Source organism: Mesoplodon densirostris, chromosome 3 (genome assembly GCF_025265405.1).
Source record: "Mesoplodon densirostris isolate mMesDen1 chromosome 3, mMesDen1 primary haplotype, whole genome shotgun sequence".
NCBI classification, from domain to species: Eukaryota; Metazoa; Chordata; class Mammalia; order Artiodactyla; family Ziphiidae; genus Mesoplodon; species Mesoplodon densirostris.
The window spans coordinates 53,705,369-53,726,162 of NC_082663.1; the positions used below are offsets into that span (position 1 = coordinate 53,705,369).

General features: G+C 37.9%; 1 protein-coding gene across 3 annotated transcripts in view; it reads left to right on the plus strand.

Annotated features, from left to right (window-relative positions):
* NLN (neurolysin) overlaps positions 1-20,794 on the plus strand; it is a 94,632-nt gene that overhangs the window by 62,983 nt on the left and 10,855 nt on the right. For all 3 annotated transcript variants that reach the window (XM_060092962.1, XM_060092963.1, XM_060092964.1), the window contains 4 exons: positions 5,753-5,954; positions 17,125-17,311; positions 17,836-17,964; positions 19,179-19,315. In XM_060092962.1, the coding sequence (XP_059948945.1) occupies positions 5,753-5,954; positions 17,125-17,311; positions 17,836-17,964; positions 19,179-19,315 (655 nt within the window). The remainder of the gene's footprint in view (positions 1-5,752; positions 5,955-17,124; positions 17,312-17,835; positions 17,965-19,178; positions 19,316-20,794) is intronic.

Sequence of the window (20,794 nt, forward strand, 5' to 3'; positions counted from 1 at the left end):
GTTGTTGTTGTTATTTATTTATTTTTACTTATTTATTTTAAACAGACTTTATCTTTTAGAGCAGTTTTAGATTCACAGCAAAACTGACCCTAAAGTACAGAGATTTCCCGTATATCCCCTGCCCCGCACGTGCACAGTTTCCCCCATTATCAACATCCCCCACCATAGTGGTACATTTGTTATAACCTACGCTGACACATCATTGTCACCCAAATTATATTCAGGTTCACTGTAGATGTTATACTTTCTTGGGATTTGAAAAAACATATATAATGTGTATCTACCATTATAATATCATACAGAGTAGTTTCACTGCCCTAAAAATCCCCTGTGCTCGGCCTCTTCATCCCTTCCCCCACCACCCCAGCCCCTGGTGACCACTGGTCTTTTTACTTTCTCCATAGTTTTGCCTTTTCTGAAATGTCATACAGATGGAATTTTACAGTATGTAGCCTTCTCAGATTGGCTTCTTTCATTTAGCATTATGCATTTAAAGTTCCTCCATGTCTTTTCATGACTTAATAGCTCATTTCTTTTCTTTTTAGCACTGAATAATATTCCGTTGTCTGGATATACCACAGTTTATTTATCCATTCATCTACTAAAGGACATTTTGGTTGCTTCCAAGTTTTGGCAATTATGAATAAAGCTGTTATAAACATGTGCAGGTTTTTGTGTGGACATAAATTTCCAGTCCCTTTGGGTAAATACCGAGGAGTGCAATTGCTAGATTGTATGGTAAGAGTATGTTTAGTTTTGTAAGAAACCACCAAACTGTCGTCCAGAGTGCGTGTACCATTTTTGCATTCCCACCAGCCATGAATGAGAATTTCTATTGTTCCACATCCCTGTCAGCATTTGGTGTTGTCAGTATTCTGGATTTTGGTCACTCTAATAGGTGTGTAGTGGTATCTCGTTGTTTTAATTTGCATTTCCCTGATGACATATGATGTGGAACAACTTTTCATATACTTAACTACCATCTCTGTATCTCCTTTGAGGAGGTGTCTGTTACGGTTTTTGGTATATTTTTTAATCAGATTGTTTGTTTTCTTATTGGTGAATTTTAAGAGTTCTTTGTGTATTTTGGATAACAGGCTTTTATCAGATGTCTCTTTTGTAAATATTTCCTCACAGTCTATGGCTTGTCTTATCAATTTCTTGACAGTATTTAATGAAAGCTTATTGATTTTTTTTCTTTCATGGATTGTGCCTTCAGTGTTTCATCTAAAAAGTCATTGCCAAACCCAGGGTCATCTAGATTTCCTCCTATGTTATATTCTAGGAATTTTGTAGTTTTGCATTTTGCATTTAGGTCTGTGATCCATTTTTGAGTTATTTTTTGTGAAGGGTGTAAGGTCTGTGTCTCGACTCGTTTTTTTGCATGTGGACTTCTAGTTCCAGCATCATTTGTTGAAAAAAGTGTCTGCGCTCCATTGTCTTTATCTGTGCCTTTGCCCTTTTGTCAAAGAGAAGTTGACTATGTTTATAGAAGTATATTTTTAATTTCCAAATATTTGGATATTTTCCAGCTAGCCTTCTGTTATTTCTAATTTGGTTCTGTTATTATTGGAGAATGTACTTTATATCCTTTGAATTCTTTTAAATTGTTTTGATTTACAGCCAACATGTAATTAGTCTTGGTGAATGTTCCATGTGCACTTGAGTATTTGTTTTCTGTTGTTAGGTTGAGGGTTCTGTAAATGTCAGTTAGGTGAAGATGACCAGTAATGTTGTTCAGGTTTTCTATATCTGAGCTGATATTCTCTCAGCCTGTTCAATTAATTACTGAGAAAGGAATGAAGTCTCTAAGTGATTTGTCTATTTCTTCTTTCAGTTCTCTCGGCTTTTGCTTCTTGTATTTTTTTAAATTGAAGTATAGTTGATTTACAATGTTGTGTTAATTTCTGCTGTACAGCAAAGTGATTCATTTATACATATATATACACAATCTTTTTTATATTCGTTTCTAATATGATTTGTCACAGGATATTGAATTGTTTAGTATATTTTGAAGCTCTGCTTTTAGTTATATACATATTTAGAATTGTTATATCTACTTAGAGAACTGTCCCCTTTATCATTATATAATGTTCCTTATTATCTTTAGTAATATTCCTTGTTCTGTTTGTCTGCTATTACTATAGCCATTCAGCTTTCATTTGATTAGCATTTGCATAGTGTATCTTTTTCCATCCTTTAACTTTTTACCTTTACCTTTTTATTTAGAGTGGGTTTCTTATAGACACTGTACTTGGTGCTTGCTTTTTTATCCACTCTAATAATGTTTTGTCATGCTTAGGAAACTTACATTTAGTATAACCATCTTACTTTTTGTCCCATCTATACTTTCCCCCCTTTTCTGACTTCTTTTGGGTTGATAGGTTTTTTTATGATTTATTTTTGTCTCTACTCTTGGCTTATTATTTACATCTCCTTTTAATATTTTTAAATTAAAAAATTGCCTAAGGGTTTAAAGTATATATCAATATCTTTAATCACAGTCTACCTTCAAGTTATATTATATTTCTTATCATTTGTGCTATCGTTGGCCTACATATTATTTTCACATATGCTTAATACCCAGTGCATTGTTAGTATTATTGATTAGTCGACTATTATTCACAGCAATTCAAAATACATTGTAATATATCTTCATTTATTATATTTTCAGCACTAGTTGCTTTGTAGTTACAAGTTTAGAGTGGTATCACATCCCTTCTGCCTGAAGAACTTCCTTTAAAATTTCTTGTAGTTCATGTCTGTTGGTAATATATACCAGTTTTTTTGAGAAAGTCTTTCCTTTCTTTTGTGAAATTTTTTTTACTATTTATAGAATTCTGGGTTCACAGGTATTTTCTATCAGTACTTTAAAGATGGCATTCCATTGTCTTCTGGCTTGCATAGTTTCTGACAAGAGATTGGCTGTAATTCTTACTGTGTTCTTTTTGTGTTCTTACTGTGTTCTGTACTGCGTTCTTTTCCTCTGACTGCCTTCAAGATTTTCTCTTTGTTCCTCTCTTTCACCAGTTCCATACACTTAGGCATATGGGATAATTTTTTCTTTTTTCTTTTTTTGGTTGTTTGCTTGTATTTGTCTTCCTTGGTGTTCTTTGAACTTGTTGGATCTGTGGTTTAGTGTTGTTAATTTTGGAAAATTCTAAGCTATTCTTTTGGTTTTGGGGGGTGGTTTTGGCCCACGCCACGCAGCTTGCAGGCTTTTAGTTCCCCAACCAGGGATTGAACCCAGGCCCTCAGCAGTGAAAATGCAGAGTCCTAACCGCAGGACCACCAGGGAGTTCCCTAATTTTGGAAAATTCTCAGCTATTCTTCAAATATTACTTCTATCCTGTTCTCTATTCTCCTTCTGAAATTCCACTTACATATATGATAGATCATTTGATATTGTCCTGCAGCTCTTGAGTCTTTGTTTTTTGTTTGTTTTGTTTTGTTTTTTGTTTTTGACACCCTTTTAAAAATCTTTGTGTTTTAGGGTAATTTCTATTGGCCTATCTTTTGGTTCAATGATTCTTCCCTTGGCTGTGGGAAGTCTATCAATGAAACTATCAAAGGCATTCTTCATCCCCATTACTGTGCTTTTTATTTCTAGCATTTTTATTTTATTCTCATAGTTTCCGGCTCTCTGCCAAAATTATCCATCTGACTATGCATTTTCCTCCAGAATCTTTAACATTTAAGTTATTGTAAATATCCTGTCTGAAAGCTCCAACATCTTTGTCATATCTGAGTCTATTTTTCTTGCTCTCTTTGCCTCTTGACATTGTGTCTTTTTTCCTTGCATCTCCATGTGCCTTACAATTTTTTTTAAGTCAGACACTTACATAAGACAGAAAAGACTAAGGTAAATAGTTTTTATACCTGGCATTGGGCACATACGTACTTCTGCTAGGCCTTTAATGTGAGTGTTTAACTCATTCCATTTAGTAGTTGAGCTGGGTTTGGACCTTGTTATTGCTATGGTTAACCTCAGTGAACCCAAAGCTTCAGATTCCTGTATGTGTTTAGGATGAGAGCTTATTTGCCAGAGTTTTTCTCAGTGTCTGTTCCACTTAGTTTGAGGTTGTTCATTTGTGCTCTGCCTTAGAGCAGGTCTCTTTTCATGCTCTTGTTCCTCTCCCTGCAGTAGACTGCTATTGTTTATTACTGGATGCCTATTAGCCTGGAAAGGGGAGGGTCTTTTCTGTTGTTCAGTCTTACCCTGGGTCTGAGGAGTATACCTATATAGTGATACCACCCCGCCCTCAGCTGTAGGTCTGGGCCCAGGATGTTTTCCTGCCCTACCTTCAGGAGTAGAGTGTTTTTTTGTGTGTTACCATCCCCCCAGTGGCAGTGGGTTTTTACCAGTGCTCTTAGGGCAACAGGGTTTGTTGCCTTTCCATGAGAAGTTCAAGGCTCGTGTCCACTAGGAGAGAGGTGAAATGGATCTAGGCAATGCTCCCTTCCACCAGGCTTGCATGAGCACTGATTCTTTCTCAGAGCTCTCATCCTGCCCCTGTCTTTTTTGTGTGTACTCAGTGAGGTCTAAGGAGAAGACCCTGCAAATGGATGCAAAATTTCCCTTATCTAATAACTCCTAGTGGTTCCCTATTTTTGCTGGTTCACCATCAATCTTTATCAATTTGTTAAAACTTTTCTTACTGGTGTCTGCAGTGTCTGCCCCAGGTTAAAAACAAACAAACAAAAAACCCAAAAAGTGCTTGTTTCCTTTCTCTTTCTCCTTGGAGGCATCTGTCTTAGATAGATTGTAGGTTGGTTGCCCTTCAACCTTCACTTTCTGATGGGTTCAAGAAAAGTTGTGATTTGCAAATTGTCCAGCATGTTGTTTTAAGAATAGGAACAATGCCCTTTTCAGCTTTCTACATCTTAATAGGAAGCAGTAAAAAGACTAGTTTGTTTTTGTTTTTGTTTTACATGAATAACTTCAGCAGGAAAAAACAGTTATGAGTCGCCAAGAAAAGATAATACAGAAAAAGATATACAAATCGAAACATCAAACTAAAAAATTCACACTAAACCTGAATGTACGTCCATGTTCTGAGCAAAGAAAAAAGGAGGAAACCTATCCCTGTAATAAAGTCTAATGGCCCATAGCTTTTGAGAGCTACCATCACTGGTATCACATTGTCCTAGAACAGCTGACTTTATAGTATAATTTATGTTTTCTCCAAGGCTAAATAGAAGCATTCTGTTTCAAAAAAGGCCTGTCTGGTTTATAAAAGGAGCTCATTTAATTATGAGTACTGATTCTTCCCTCCTTGAATAAAAGAACAATATTACTGTCTGGATTTTAGTTTTTATCAGTTTTTTTAAATCAATTTTAACTTTAAGGAAAAACTACCTAGTAAGTCAAACTCCATTATTTCACTTTTGCTTCAACACTATTTAGTGTTTAATGACTCTGTCTTTGAAGACGAAAAGCAAGAGCTTGTTACAATAAATTGGACATTCAGCTGTACCCTACTTGTAGTGTATATTCTTAATTCTTATATTAAGATTTCAACAAAAGAAACCTTGGAAATATAACTCATATCAAGTGATAGTGGGGTTTTTGTTTGTCTAGTTTTCGTTGTTTCATTTCAACAAAACATCGACCTACTTTGTAAAAGGTGAATTAAATGTTTCAAAGCATCTCCTGTTATCAAATATGGTTAAATGACTGAGAGAGGCTATGCCAATATTGTTGCTAGAGAATAGAGTTTGTATCTCACCAACTGTGCTTCTGGTTCCTTAGGGAAGGAAAATATAACCACGCAGCCTGCTTTGGTCTCCAGCCTGGCTGCCTCCTGCCTGATGGGAGCCGCATGATATCTGTGGCTGCCCTCGTGGTGAACTTCTCACAGCCACTAGCAGGTCGTCCCTCTCTCCTGAGACACGATGAAGTGAGGACTTACTTCCATGAATTTGGTCATGTCATGCATCAGATTTGTGCACAGGTGAGTGATTTTTTTTTTTTATGGTAGACCTACCAATTGCTTTTCCAGATTTTTTTCCACCAATGTCAGGTTTCTCAACATGTTTCTTAACATGTTTTCTCAGAAGCTGAACATGTTCAAAAATTTCATAGGCCTTCTGCAAAAACACGAAATTTTTCTTACTATATTTTCACAACATACTTTTACTCAGAGATTGATCCACTAATGAAAGAGCTTCATTGAATACCACCCTATGAAAAAAAAAAGAAAACTGTCGTTAAGGAAGGGTTACAAATACTGTGTTTTTTCCTTTCAAATCTTTTCCTCATAGGAATTTGGTGTAAGCTTCAGAGATAAACTGTGCTGTAATCTGTCTCTTCTGCTTATTAATGCTTTGTTTTTAGTTCAACGGTTTTCAGTCATCCAGACTCTGTACTCCTTTTTTAATAATAAATATTTTGTAACACCTTCCTTTACTAGCCTTCAATTAAAATCACAGATAGCACGGTATAACCATGGGGAGAATTTACTAAGAAAGAGAATGTGTGTGTGCAGCGGATTGCAACTAATTTCTCTTTATTTTTAAAAATGAAAAGTGTATTTATTCTAAACTTTGTAACATAGTCCAGTAAACTAGGCCCACACTATTCTAGGATGAACCATATGAACATGCCAATATTTAACTGCTGTTGACATACGAAAACATCTAGTTCAGTTGTTCAGCCTAACAGTTTAAAAACTGATATTTACAGAAGTGGAGGGACAGTTTTCCAAATTTGAAATCTCCATGCATCTCTAAAGATGAACTTTTTAGAAATAACCTCTTTATCAGAATAGTTTTAGATTTACAGAAAAGCTGCAAAGACAGTAATCCTCACCCTGTTTCCCCTACTGTTAACATCTTATAGTACATTTGCCACAACTAAGAAGCTAACAGCATTGGTACAGTACTCCTAACTAAACTCAGCACTTTATTTGGATTTAACTAGCTTTTCCCTAATGGTCTTTTTCTATACAGATAATTTTTTTTAATCTATGCAATATCCTCACTGCATAAAAGAAAGCATTTTGTTTATGTTTTTCAAATTGTACTGCCTGGGCATGGCTGTGTAGTAAGACATAATGAAGTATTCAGGTTATACGTGAATGACCCCGAATATTGCAACAAAAACTGCAGACTGATACGTAAGCAGTTTGTTTTGTCCATTCAAGTCCAAGAATGGTATAGCCAGTTGTCTTAGTTCAGATTGCTATAACAGAATACCATAGATTGGGTGACTTAAAAATAACAGAAATTTCTCACAGTTCTGGGAGCTGAAGTCCAATATCAAGGTGCTGGCAGATTTGATGTCTGCTGAGGACCTGCTTTCTGGTTCAGAGATAGCACCCTCTCACTGTGTCCTCACATAGTGGAAAGGAGCTCTCTGGGATCTCTTTTATAAGGCACTAATCCCAACCATAGGACTTCACCTTCATGACTTCATCATCTCCCAAAGGCCCCACCTCCTACCATCACATTGGGGGTTAGGTGTCAACATATGAATTTAGGGGTGGGACACAAACATTCAGGCCTCAATAGTGACATGATTGTCCAAAATGGTGACTATCTCTTGGGACACTTCCAAATAGAAAGTAATCTTACTTTGATTTACACGATTGATTCTAGTAGTTAGAGTCTTGGAAACTTTAAGTGTGCAAAAAATTTTTGTAAAAATATGTGTAATGGAGTTAGTTTCTAGGCTCACTTAATTACAGATTTGTCATTTATATGAATGTCCAGCAGGACATATGAATGACATGCAGAATAGGGGACAGTTTTTTATTGTCTTGACATGTGCAGTTCAGTCCTGGACATCCAGCATCCCACCCCCAGAGCAGCCCCTAATCACTGTAATAACCAAAAATGTACCCACTCTTTTCCAGAATACTACTATCACTTTTGTTTAAAAAAACAGTATTTAGTTCTTTCAACATTTTATCTTTACATCCTGGTGTTTCCATGTTTTATTTTAAAAAACAGAGGGGACTCCAGTATGAATCTATTCAGATAAATAAATCCTAATATACTGATATAGCCATTTCTACTTTCTGTTTAATCCAAGGAAAATAAAGCTTTCAGAATAACCTAAATTTTCTTTCTTAGGTAATTTTAAAGTCTATTTTCACAGCAATAGGGTTCCTGAAATATTTGTTTTCCATCAGTGTTCATTCTATGACTGACATTTCCTTTAATTAAGATAAGTCTAGGTTCCATTTTTCTCAAGTGTTTTTATGAATAATTTGGAAAAGTCAAATATTTTTCTTAATTTCAGACTTAGGTTACTTAGATTATCTAAGATCCTAGTTATGTATTTGTACACAGATAAACAATAGTCACCTTTTAGAACAGTGGATCTTAACTTCTTTGGATCTGAGAGCCTATGAAAATATGATTTAAGCTATAGATACCTCTTCCAGAAAAATGCACATTCACTTATACAGTCAGATTTCTACCTGGAATTTCAGAGGTCACACTGACCCCCTGAAGCCCAGACCATACTGAATTCCAAGTTAAAAACTGGGTTAGAGCAGTTTCCTTCTTTATTTGGATGTTAATTATCAGCTAATGATTTCTAAGGAAGTAATTTGGTGTCTTAATCACATTTATTAAAATAATACTGATCCTCAAATAGGGTTTTCCATGCTTTTGATGCATGTTCTTGTTTTCAAACACAGCCCTCTTATAACCTTAATATTGTATGCTTATCATGTATTCACGATACAGTTCTCTACAACTCTGTTATTCTCATTATTTCTCACATTAATTTTGATTCTTTGAATTACTCATTTTAGTACTGGAAAATAACAGTCTGGGTATTATTTCATTTTAAAGCTCTGTGACTCATGAATGAAATGTATATACATATATATATATGAATGAACTATATATGAATATATAATTATATATGACCAAACATATATATGACTGAACTACACACATGAATATATATGAATCAGTATGTATACTGATACACTGATGATAGTATATATACTGATATTCTGCTGATAGCAGATTTACTGTTGATCAGTATATATACTGATGAATGAAATATATGTATGTTTCATATATACACATATATATGGATCAACTATATATATGAACATATAATTATATATATGACAACTATACATATGAATATATACATGAATCAGTGTATATACTGATGATGAATGATGTCTCTTTCTTGAAACAGTAGATTATATTCAATTCTTAGAATTTCCCTAACCTCCTTCTTGAATACGAAATGTGTCATACAGATGAATAGTGTATTAGTACAGTCCCTTGCGTGGTCATCACCTAATAACATTATCTTTGAAAAATCTCTTGTTTGTCTGTTAATCCTTTCAAATGTCCTGTAACGTTTTCAGATCTTTTAAAGTAACATATTTGAAACCAGTGATCACTGCTTTTGTCTTAAAAGTAACAGACGCAGATCCATATATTTGCAGCTTTATAATGATTTCAAAACCTTTTGTACTGACCTAAAGTAGATGGCAGTGAAAAAGGAGTTTAATAGTTTCTGTGTTCAGTAATACTTCTGACTTATCTGAGAAATATATAGTGAATTTATAAGTTTGCCATACATATTCAGTAGATTGGTTTTAAGATATGGCAGCCAAGTGTTTGAGTTCTCCACTGTGGCAGTTTGCAAGTTTGATGACCAGAAGAGCTTGCTAGAGCTTGTCATAGTAATATTTAAATATGTCAGCAGGAACAACCAGTTTTCAAACATGTAGATGGACTAGTTCAAGGTGTCTACTATCTCATCATTCAAGAGAATGAGTTTCACTCATATTTTTGTGTTTACACTACAGGGTAGATAATTTTGAAGATAGCAGTCAGGAGGTGGCATCCTTAGTATCTGTTCCTGTTTCATGGCTTTATTGTGGTTTGGGTGTCAGTAATCGCTGGACTTTTGAACTTCCTGTAGAAAAGAAGAGTAATGCTTCTTAATAGCCTCCATTGTGATGTCTCTGTGTTGGTTGTGCATTAAGAGCAGTAATGAGTTTTGGACTGTTAGATCTATCGTTATTTTAAAGCAACACATGAAAATCACAATAAAGCCTTATTAAAGTGAAAGAAAAACTTCACATTTCAAATAATCTGTTAATTTCATCTAAAGTCTAGTAGAGCATCTTGTCTGCTTTAAATATTGTGGATTAGATGCTGTTTTAAATAAATGTAGCCTATATCAGTTAGGAAGGCACCCTAGTGTTATGAAAAGAGCACTGGATTAAAAAAAATCACCCGTGTATTTGTAGGCCTGGCTATGTGACTTTTGGCACGTTTTCTGACCTCCTTGGGCCAACTCTTTTTTTCGTATTCATAAAATAAGAAACAACAACAATTCTCATATCTGCTTCCCTGGAGTGCTGATGAGATTAAATAATGTGTGGAAAGGTACTTGGGAAAGAATAAAGTGCCATACATGTTTGAAGTGTTCTTATAACTATGCTTATATATAATTCAACTCTTTTGAAATCAATACGTAGCATACAGGTCATAATTTGAGACAGGGGAAAAGATTGCCATGAGGAAAAGGACTGTCAGTTCAGATCTTAAAGAGTTCACAAATGCCTTACCCTCCACGGGTTTTGGGTGAAGATCTGTGGAAGGTGATTGGAAAACATCACATTTGTATTTTTGTTTTGTTTTCATGATTACTGCCTGCTTAGAAGTTTGATTCCTGGAGCTGGAGCAGAATGAGCACTTTATTTATGTATTTATTTATTTTTGAAAATATCCTTTTTTTTTTTTCTTTTTGTCCAAGCCACGCAGCTTGAGGGGTTTTAGATCGCTGACCAAGGATTGAACCCAGGCCTCCGGCAGTGAGAGCACAGAGCCCTAACCACTGGAACACCAGGGAGTTCAACAGAATGAGCAATTTAGAGTATTGGTAAAGGTGGAAGATTAGTTGAAGGGAAATGTGGGTCCATTTATCTTCAGCATTAACACCAAGGAATAGGTACTTGGAGGATGCCAGGGACAGGCTTGGTCAGACAAGCCAAGACCATGCTCGGTCACGCAAACTGAGCAGGCCAAGAAGTATGATAGCAGCCAAGATTCACTGAGCACTGACCATGTGCCAGGCATCATAGTCAGTGCCTTACATTCATTAATTAATTTTATCCTTACAGTGTTCTCTGAGGTGGGTTTACCTGTCTACTTCTATTGTTATACTATTATTGCCCCCATTTCCAAGTGGAAAAAAACTGAGACTTAGAAAGGTTAAATGTTCACCCAAGATCTGACCACCGTGCCCCTCACCCCTCTTCATTGCCTGTAACCATTCTTTGCCTCCCCCCATCCTTGTGGTGGAGACAGCATTATGTCACGTGGTCTGAATTTGGGCTCCCAGGTGTGTATTCCTGTTGGATGGACTTCTTTCTCCCAAGTTTCTTAAATCGCATTCCCTCTAAATCAGTCTCGTGAACTTGTGTGGAATGATGAGTTTATCTAGTTCCACATTTCCCTCTGTGTAAGTTGACCTTTTAGGTCTCAGTCCTGAAGTACACTGAAGACCTGTCAACAACCTTGTAGCCTCTACTGCCTGCCCCCAGCCCTGCACACTGTTACAGTTTCCAACACCAGTGTTAGGAGCCATTTCTTTCAGGATCCAATTTTTTTTATTTGAATATTTGTGTGTTTGTTTATACATACACAAGCACATAGACACCTGTACATAGAATAAATGCTGAAGTCATAAACCAAATGTGATGGCATACACATTGTTTATTTCTGTTTGGAGACTTTTTTTTTTCATTTCATTACTGTATTTTCTGCATTTTTAAAAAAATAATTTAAAAAAATGTTTAAAAGAGAAATGTTTCATTGACTCCTTAGAAACAGTTATTATCTATTGTGTCTGACCTGTTATACTAGATATGACGGGATTCAGAAGATATAGTATCTTGAATGTTTAGAGTTAAGTGTGAGGCTATGAAATGTAACAATTAAAAAATTAAAACCAGAATATTATTAAGTAAAATGATACAAATGATATACTGCTTAAGTATTGAAAGAAGACAGAGTAGAGAGGTGATGTTGGGTGGGAAGCTAAGAGGTCACGTCAAGTATGAGAATAAGAGAACTCTCTTAGAGTTGTTTAAGGTTGGGTCTTCACACAGAAACATTCTCCTCACAGCTTCACTTATTTCACAAAGATTAACTGACCATCTACAACTTTCTGGGCATGTGCTAGATTTTGGAGGAACAGTTGTTAATTAGGTATACATATATATAAAGTTATTCTTAGTGTTTGAGTTTGAATAGTATTTTTGTTTTCATCTAAAAAGAAGTAGTTTAGGGCTTCCCTGGTGGCGCAGTGCTTGAGAGTCCATCTGCCAATTCAGGGGACACGGGTTCGTGCCCCAGTCCAGGAAGATCCCACATGCCGTGGAGCGGCTGGGCCCGTGAGCCATGGCCACTGAGCCTGCGCGTCCAGAGCCTATGCTCCGCAACGGAAGAGGCCACAGCAGTGAGAGGCCCGCGTACTGCAAAAAAAAAAAAAAAGAAGTAGTTTAGTATAAGAAGTAGTAGTCAGGAATGTATAGCCAGTTTGGGGGTAAGCATGTGAATTTAAGGTGCAGTATTCAAGACTTCTGCAGGGAGTTCCCTGGCTGGCAGTCCAGTGGTTAGGACTCGGCACTCTCACTGTTGGGGCCTGGGTTCAATCCTGATTGGGGAACTAAGATCCCACAAGCTGCGTGGCGTGGCCAAAAAGAAAAATCTTCTGCAGATAATGTGCTGCTTCACATGTCTTAAATGATGGTGGTAATACTGAGCTGTGGAACTATAGGGCTGCTGTAAAAGTTAACAAAGTGTTATTCAGGTTCTCTTTATTACTGTTTTCATTGCCAGTGATTGTTAGGTATATGTGAAGTTAAAAGTATGACCTTTAACCTTCTGTTTATAGCAAAGCCTAGGAGACAGTGGCACTTTTTTTCTCCAATGCCTTGTTACTTAACTTCATCATCCCTGGATTTAGGGGTAGATGAGACAGGGGACGTGGAATGACTGCTAAGAAATCAATAGGGGATCATCTCAGACAGCCAAGGTCCACTTTCCTGAGCCCTGTTCTTTTTCCTCAGCACAGTACACTTACTGACTTCAGCAACTGCCTTTTCTTTGAGCTGAGATTTGCTTTCATGAAAATAACACTTTAGTTGTAAATGCTAAAAGCACCCAGTCTCAATTAGAACAATAACCCATATAGGATTTGGTCTTTAAAGCTCGCATAACTTTTTGAGCTTCAGTTTATATAATTTTGCTCCAGCTCTCACTGTGTTGTATCAATTGAGAAATTAATCTCTGTAGCATCAAGTCATTTGTTGTAAAAATCTAGGGCTTCCCTGGTGGCGCAGTGGTTGAAAGTCTGCCTGCTGGACACAGGTTCGTGCCTCGGTCCGGGAGGATCCCACTGGCCGTGGAGCGGCTGGGCCCGTGAGCCATGCATGGCCACTGAGCCTGCGCGTCCGGAGCCTGTGCTCCGCAACGCGAGAGGCTACAACAGTGAGAGGCCCGCGTACCGCAAAAAAAAAAGAAAAAAAATCTAAAACGGGAGTATATTTTAGGCATCCGACTGTCTGTTTAAAAAGATAATATAGAAAAGCCTTGGGCTTCCCTGGTGGCGCAGTGGTTGAGAGTCCGCCTGCCAATGCAGGGAACACGGGTTCGTGCCCCGGTCCGGGAGGATCCCACATGCCGCGGAGTGGCTGGGCCCGTGAGCCATGGCCGCTGAGCCTGCGCGTCCGGAGCCTGTGCTCCGCAACGGGAGAGGCCACAACAGTGAGAGGCCCGCGTAACGCCAAAAAAAAAAAAAAAAAAAAAAGAAAAGCCTCATAGTTTTAGACAACTTTCTTCCTCTCGAGAACTTCTAACCAAACAGGAATCTAGTTTACCTTGTTTTCTAGGCTTTTACTGTCAACATATTTCCTGCAGCAATAATGCTCATAAGGTACTATATTCAACACCATTGAATTATTCGTGTTGAAAACTGTATAAAGTACTTCTTGGGTTCTTTGGAACCTACAGTTGAAAAACTGGGGAGTGGTATTTGCCGGCTGGTCATCAATGAGTAATGGAATTCAACAGCCAGGCTGTTTTGCACATCAGGCCCCCATCAGGCTGCTGGATCCTAAGACTTGCCCATGGTTTCCTTGTGGACGTACACAGTGACTGACTGTGGATTCCTTAGCACTTTCAAATTTAGTTATTTGCTGGAAATTGAGCTTTTGGTTTTTGTAAGTTCTTTGTCCTCCTCATTTGAAAAATATTTCAATGGTATTGCCCAAAGGGCACACAGAGAAACAGCATGACTTTCGGGAAATTAGTAAGCAGTAGAGTTATTTTTAGCTTTTACTCCTAGCAAACATTTCCTTTTGTTCTTTAGAAGACATTGTTGATCTGTTCATTCATGTGCTGTGCTCTCTCCCCAGTACAGGGTAGCTTCAGATAGAATAAGCTCTCTCTTCTCTACTCTGCGTGACAGAATTCTGTTAATTCTCATTTAATTTTAACTCATGAGTTATTCATTTGTTCATGTTTTTCTAGGTTCTGAAATACCACTGCCACCACCAAATACACACCTACATTTTATTGTTATTTGGGATTGATTTTCCCTCTCATCAGCAAATACTAACCAAAAAATGTTCACACAAGCAGGATATATAAAATTTATATTTTTTTCAAAATATTGTACAGTGATATTTGATGGTGTGATTTTGTCTTTATTTACTTATTTTACAACTATAATATTTAGAGAGTTATGCAGTTAGTATTACAGAATCCCAAATCCAGGATAGATGGTTACAGAGGCTGGCCTTTACACCTCAACCTCCTGTTTGAACTTTGAAAAATCTTCCAGTATATAGAGGAAATCAGATTTTTAAGGAAGCACACTGAAACCTCGCTTTTACTATTCACATAAAGGCAAGTTTGATATAAGACTAGATCCAAGATGATTTCATCAATTTGTCACATCGTAATATAGCCTTTTTTTCTTTGATTTTTCTCTGAGATAGAGCGGTATAATAGCATCTGTGGTTAAAATTGGGGTTCTGTAGTCCGACCACCTGGTTTAAAATCCTAGTTCTCCTACCATTAATCTCAGTATACCTCAATTTCCTTATCTCATAAATGGAGATTACAGTGCTTTATACAATTGTTTTGGAATTTAAATCAGATAATCCATGCAAAGAGCCTAGCAAAATGCCTGACACAGTAAAGTCTCCATAGATGTTGGCTATTATAATTATTGTATAAAATTGTTTTATCTATCATGTTGGATGTAGTTATTTTTAGAAGATTATATACAAGAAAGTGGCAAAATACTCAGTTTTCTGGAGCCCTTGACTCTTTCCCTGTAAGAATTTTTTATTGGGATAAAAAATTATTTATCCGTCCTCAGAGGTTACCTAATTCCAGGGCCTAGTGAATTTAGTTTCCCTTGGCCCTTCAGTAGTTGCAGCTCTTCATATCTAGAATCAGCACAATTATAATAGGAAGTCAAGCAGAACATTTTTTTCCATAAAGAGAGGAAGGCAGAATGTGAGGTGGCGTTGACATCTGTGCCTCTGCCCTGGGCCAAAAACAGAATGGTTATTTGCTTCTGATTTGGCAACCAGTCTGCTGCCTTCTCCAGTGGTTAAGTCCCCTTCCTTTCCCTTTCTTCCATTTAGAGCCCCAGGGATGATGAAGTCAGAGAGAGAAGACTGGGATGTGAAGCATCTAAATAGGGAAACAGGACAGAGGTTCAGGGAAAAATAACAGAATAACCCCCAATTCTGCTGCCGACCCAGTTGGGTAAATGCTAAATATTCCTCTGCCAATGGCAATTTTACATGAGTTCTCTGGACGGTGTGAAGGTTGAAAAACACCAGCCTGTCTAGTGAATTCCCATCTTTCTGCTCAGGAGCTTTCTAACGTCTGATTCAACAGTTTACTAAACTTTCCTTTTTTAAATAAAACTTTTTTTTTAAACGCTTAGCCCACACCCTCAGAATAAGTCCTTTATTTTTACAGTGGGTACTTTAACTTCTGAGTATATCAGTTGTTTCTCTTTTCTCATAGCTGCATTTAACTCACCTCACTTGCCAACTATTATAGTGCTAAATCCCACTGAAGGGGCTTCTTGTTTTAAGGTAACATCTTCTACCCAATCTGAGAGGTACAACTCTGGCTTTCTACAACACGGTTGTCTTAGAAACACTTATTTAAAGTTTAGGACACAAAACACCACACACATGAAAAGGGCATCTGTCTTTAATGTTGTAATTTAACTCTTTAACTGATTTAGATGGAAACTTGAGTAGTTAAATAATAGACTGATGAATGCCCCAGAAAGGCATGTATTGAGTAAACAAAAGTGTGCAAATAGAAAGGGAGCTAGGGAGAGATTGTCTTAGATTGTGGATCTCTTCATTTTTAATGGGAAATTCCTTTTGGTTTTTGTTTTGTTTTGTTTTGGGTTTTTTTGGCCGCCCTGAGTGGCCTGTGGGATCTTAGTTCCCCAACCAGGGATTGAACCCACTCCCTCAGCAGTGAAAGTGCAGAGTCTTAACCACTGGACTGCCAGGGAATTCTAATGGGAAATTCTTTAAAAATATTTTTACTTTCAAAGCTTAAGGCTTCTTTTAACTTAGACTGATTTTTTTTTTTTTTTTTTTTTTTTTTGCCGTATGCGGGCCTCTCACTGTTGTGGCCTCTCCCGTTGCAGAGCACAGGCTCCGGACGCGCAGGCTCAGCGGCCATGGCTCACGGGCCCAGCCGCTCCGCGGCATGTGGGATCTTCCCGGACCGGGGCACGAGCCCGTGTCCCCTGCATCGGCAGGCGGACTCTCAACCACTGCACCACCAGGGAAGCCCAGACTGATTTTTTTTCAGTTATGATTTCTTAATGATTGTTTCAAGTGTGTTCTGTGATTCAAAAGAATGAAATATTAGTTTAATATAGGGTATTTGCGGGTTATTTTTCAGGCTGCTTGGCTACTGTGTTTTATTTTCAATATAAATTTGAGGTTATCCTAACCATTCAAAGAAACAGTTGACTCTGATTCTGACTTAAGTTTTGGTGAGTCTTAATTATAATTCATCATATATGTAGTTTTCATTCAGTGCTTTTTAAAATAGACCTTTATGTTTACTTTTTAGACCGACTTTGCACGATTTAGTGGAACAAATGTGGAAACTGACTTCGTAGAGGTGCCATCACAAATGCTTGAAAATTGGGTGTGGGACGCTGATTCCCTCCGAAGACTGTCAAAACATTATAAAGATGGAAGCCCTATTACAGATGATCTGCTTGAAAAACTTGTTGCTTCTAGACTGGTCAACACAGGTATGACTTACAATTTTAGAAAATAAACTAGAATCGCTTAATGGAGAATTGGTGGCATCTTTTTTTTTTTTTTTTTTTTTTTTTTAGGTAAGCAGTGGATTTATTTAGAGAGATACACATTCCATACACAGAACGTGGACCGTCTCAAAAGGCAAGAGCGGCACCAGAGCATGGGGTCGACTCAGAAAGTGAGAGCGGCCAAGAGAGAAACACACTCCACAGACTGAGTGTGGGCCATCTCAGAAGGCAAGAGGCCTGCTGCATCTTCTTCTATAGAACTTATTTTGTCTTTTGTAATGATAGTACCCCCAGAGTGTTAATATGAAAAGGGAAGACTGCTTACTGAACCCTGAAATTATGTCCAAGAAAAAAAAATACATCTTTTAAATCTTAAATAGAATGAGATGTCTTGCTCCGATTTTGCAATGAGTACTACAGGAATCCGTTTTTGAAATCTGTGATCTATGATTAGAACACATAGCTCTCTCTTCTCCAAAACGTGTCCAACATTCTTATGTTATTAGGTCTCCTGACCTTACGCCAGATTGTTTTGAGCAAAGTTGATCAGTCTCTCCATACGAACACTTCGCTGGATGCTGCAAGTGAATATGCCAAATACTGCACAGAAATTTTAGGTGTTGCTGCTACTCCAGGTACGTAAACATGATCACTAAAAGTTCACTCTTCCTATGAAGCACAGGGTATACTCCTAACACTGCCAGAGAAGGTAGAGTTTGTCAGGCAGGTTGCCTAATATAATTTGTTTCTGATTTCTGAAATCAGGCCATGACTTTCAGGTCAGCATACTCTGTCCTCAGAGTTATCCTGTCCAAATGTGCTTGAAGGGAAGGCGGCGCCAGCTTTGCAGCATTTTAGTGTGACCAGGTGTGAGCAGTCGGCCTCCACCCCAGAGCAGAGAAAGCCACTCCCGTTTGGCAGCACCACCTGGCTCTGCCCTCCCTATATGCACTGTGACTTCCCTAGGGTTTCGGTAAGATGTTGCCAGAAGGGGCAGTTTGAGAGAAAGGCACAAGCTTCTACCCTGTGTCTGATTCTGCTTCTGAGGTCAGTTAAGGCAGTTTGACCAGCAGTTTCTAACCTGGTATTATTTATGAGATTCATGTGAGTGGGTGGGAGATGCTCAGACATATGCTATGTTACATTTATATTTGTATATTTTAAGCAAACATGTAGCCGTCCGTGTATACGTAGTTGGAAAGGTGAGTTTTTTCCATCAAAGAAATTGTTGTTTAATTGAATCAGTCACATTTATACCGATATTAAAGGTCAGAATAGTCCATTGAGTTCATCCAGGCTCCTGGCTTCCTTTTGTGATCTGTTTCTATTAGATTGAACAGGAACTTTGTGCCTCAGGCCACTTTGACAAAATCCTTTTGTAAAGTAGCCCTAGAGGTAGATTGAATTGGTAAGACCTTTTTAGCTCTTCACGTAAAGAGTTCTTTTTCAGTAATTATGAACCTCAAATAAGTGCCATACTGATACATTTCAGATATAAATAGGTGTGACAAAGAGTAGGCTTAATATCATTAGAGTATTCGTAAGACACATATGTATCTAAGGGATAAGAAAGGAGTGAGTTGTCTGATAGGTGTGGACAAAGCCTCTGAAACTATTGTTAGGCATTCCAGAGCTTAGGCCGAAACCAGCTCTGAGGTGGAGCTGTCATAGGAGAGAAGTTTGTAAACATCTTGGCCAACGGCACCCATAAACCCAGGGAGTACTAGAGGTGAGGACCTATCACTGTCTCCTCCCACAGCTGGACTCCCCATAGGGAAACCTTAGCTAGCTGAGAACCTGCTATTTAACATTTGCCATCACACTGATTGAAATATATCTTTCTTTAAAGGCACAAATATGCCAGCAACTTTTGGACATTTGGCGGGGGGATATGATGGCCAATATTACGGATATCTTTGGAGTGAAGTATTTTCCATGGACATGTTTTACAGCTGTTTTAAAAAAGAAGGGATAATGAATCCAGAGGTATTGTATTTTTTTTCCTCCTTTTGTTACTTCTGTAGTTGCCCCCTCCCCTTTAACTCCTAGTAAAAAAAATATTTATTACACCTAGATTTTTAGAGTAAGAGATCTGATAACAAATTTTAACTTTAAAGTCTGGCATCTTCTCACATCGTCATACATCATTAAGTTGCTTTGTGTAAGTGATTAATCCTATAAGTTAAAGAAAAACCCTACTGCATTTTCTTGCTTATTAACATTCCAATATATTGCATAATTAAAATTCAAAGCTTTGTTTATGCATTTGAGCGTTTATAGCTGCCAGTTTTGACATGTGCCATACAGTGTTTTAGTTTTATAGGAGGTTGGGAAAGAAAGGTAAACTCCTTCCTGATATAAATGGTCTGCCTATGTTTTGATATACTCTGCACACTTTCATTATATATTTGCTGTGGAAAGCACCCTTTTTTCTGTGATTGGCATGCGCCGCCTACTACATGGTTTGTAACCTAAATGCCTTTAAGTAATTTAAGCTGCTTCATTAACCTGAGCCATTCCTTTCTGAGTACAGGGAATTGACTGCCAGGTGGCTGCCAGCCAAACCTTCCTGAGTTACAGTCCCTCAGTCTCCACTCTTGCTGAAGGCTCAGCTGTCAGATTATTTCTAGGGCTGATGGATTTTCCAGTGTGTTTTTCTTTCTGTTTGATTTAGAAATTAGAAGAACAAATTATCAAAATCAGGTTCTCTGTGCTTATTTCAACCAACTGACTTGTTCTCCAGACTTTATGTTTCTAGATTGCATACTACCTTACACATATGCACTGAAAGACATTGATGTAATTTAGGCCACCGTCCCTTCCCCCCACCCATCGCCCCCAAAACACCACCTCTAGGACACTTACATTCTATAGACTAACCTTTCCAATCCCTGCATCTTCAGTCCCACCCTACCCAGGCTGTTAGGTCCCTGTAAGTCTCCTTCCATTCCCTGGCCACCCCACTTATAACGATCAACCACTAACTTGTTCTCATAAATACCCTGACTCCTGCATGACCTTCAGCCAGTGCCCAGCCCTGGATTCCTCTACCGTCTCATTTAGAGAATGGTGACCTTGGGATTCAGTCTTCTGGGGAAGATCATGCGGCTCTACTTAATGCCCCACTGCAGAGTCACGCTGTCAAACCTGCACTGGACCCCCAGTGGGACTCCACAGTCCTGCTCTACTTACCTTATTGGGGTCCCCACCCTCTCTCTCTCTCTCTCAGCAGATGCTCTCTCCTCTCTACTAAACATTAAGACTATTGAAAGTGAGTACCTTCATCTTTCTCTTTCTGTACTTCAATATTTATCTTCTTTCCTCCTGTCTCAGGAGACATGTCTATAATACTGACTTACTGGTTTGCCATCTCAGAAAAAAAACTTACCACTGACTCTGATCATCTCAGTGCTACTGCCCAGTTGTTCTTCCTTTCACAGCCTACCCTCTTGGTGTAAGAAACAG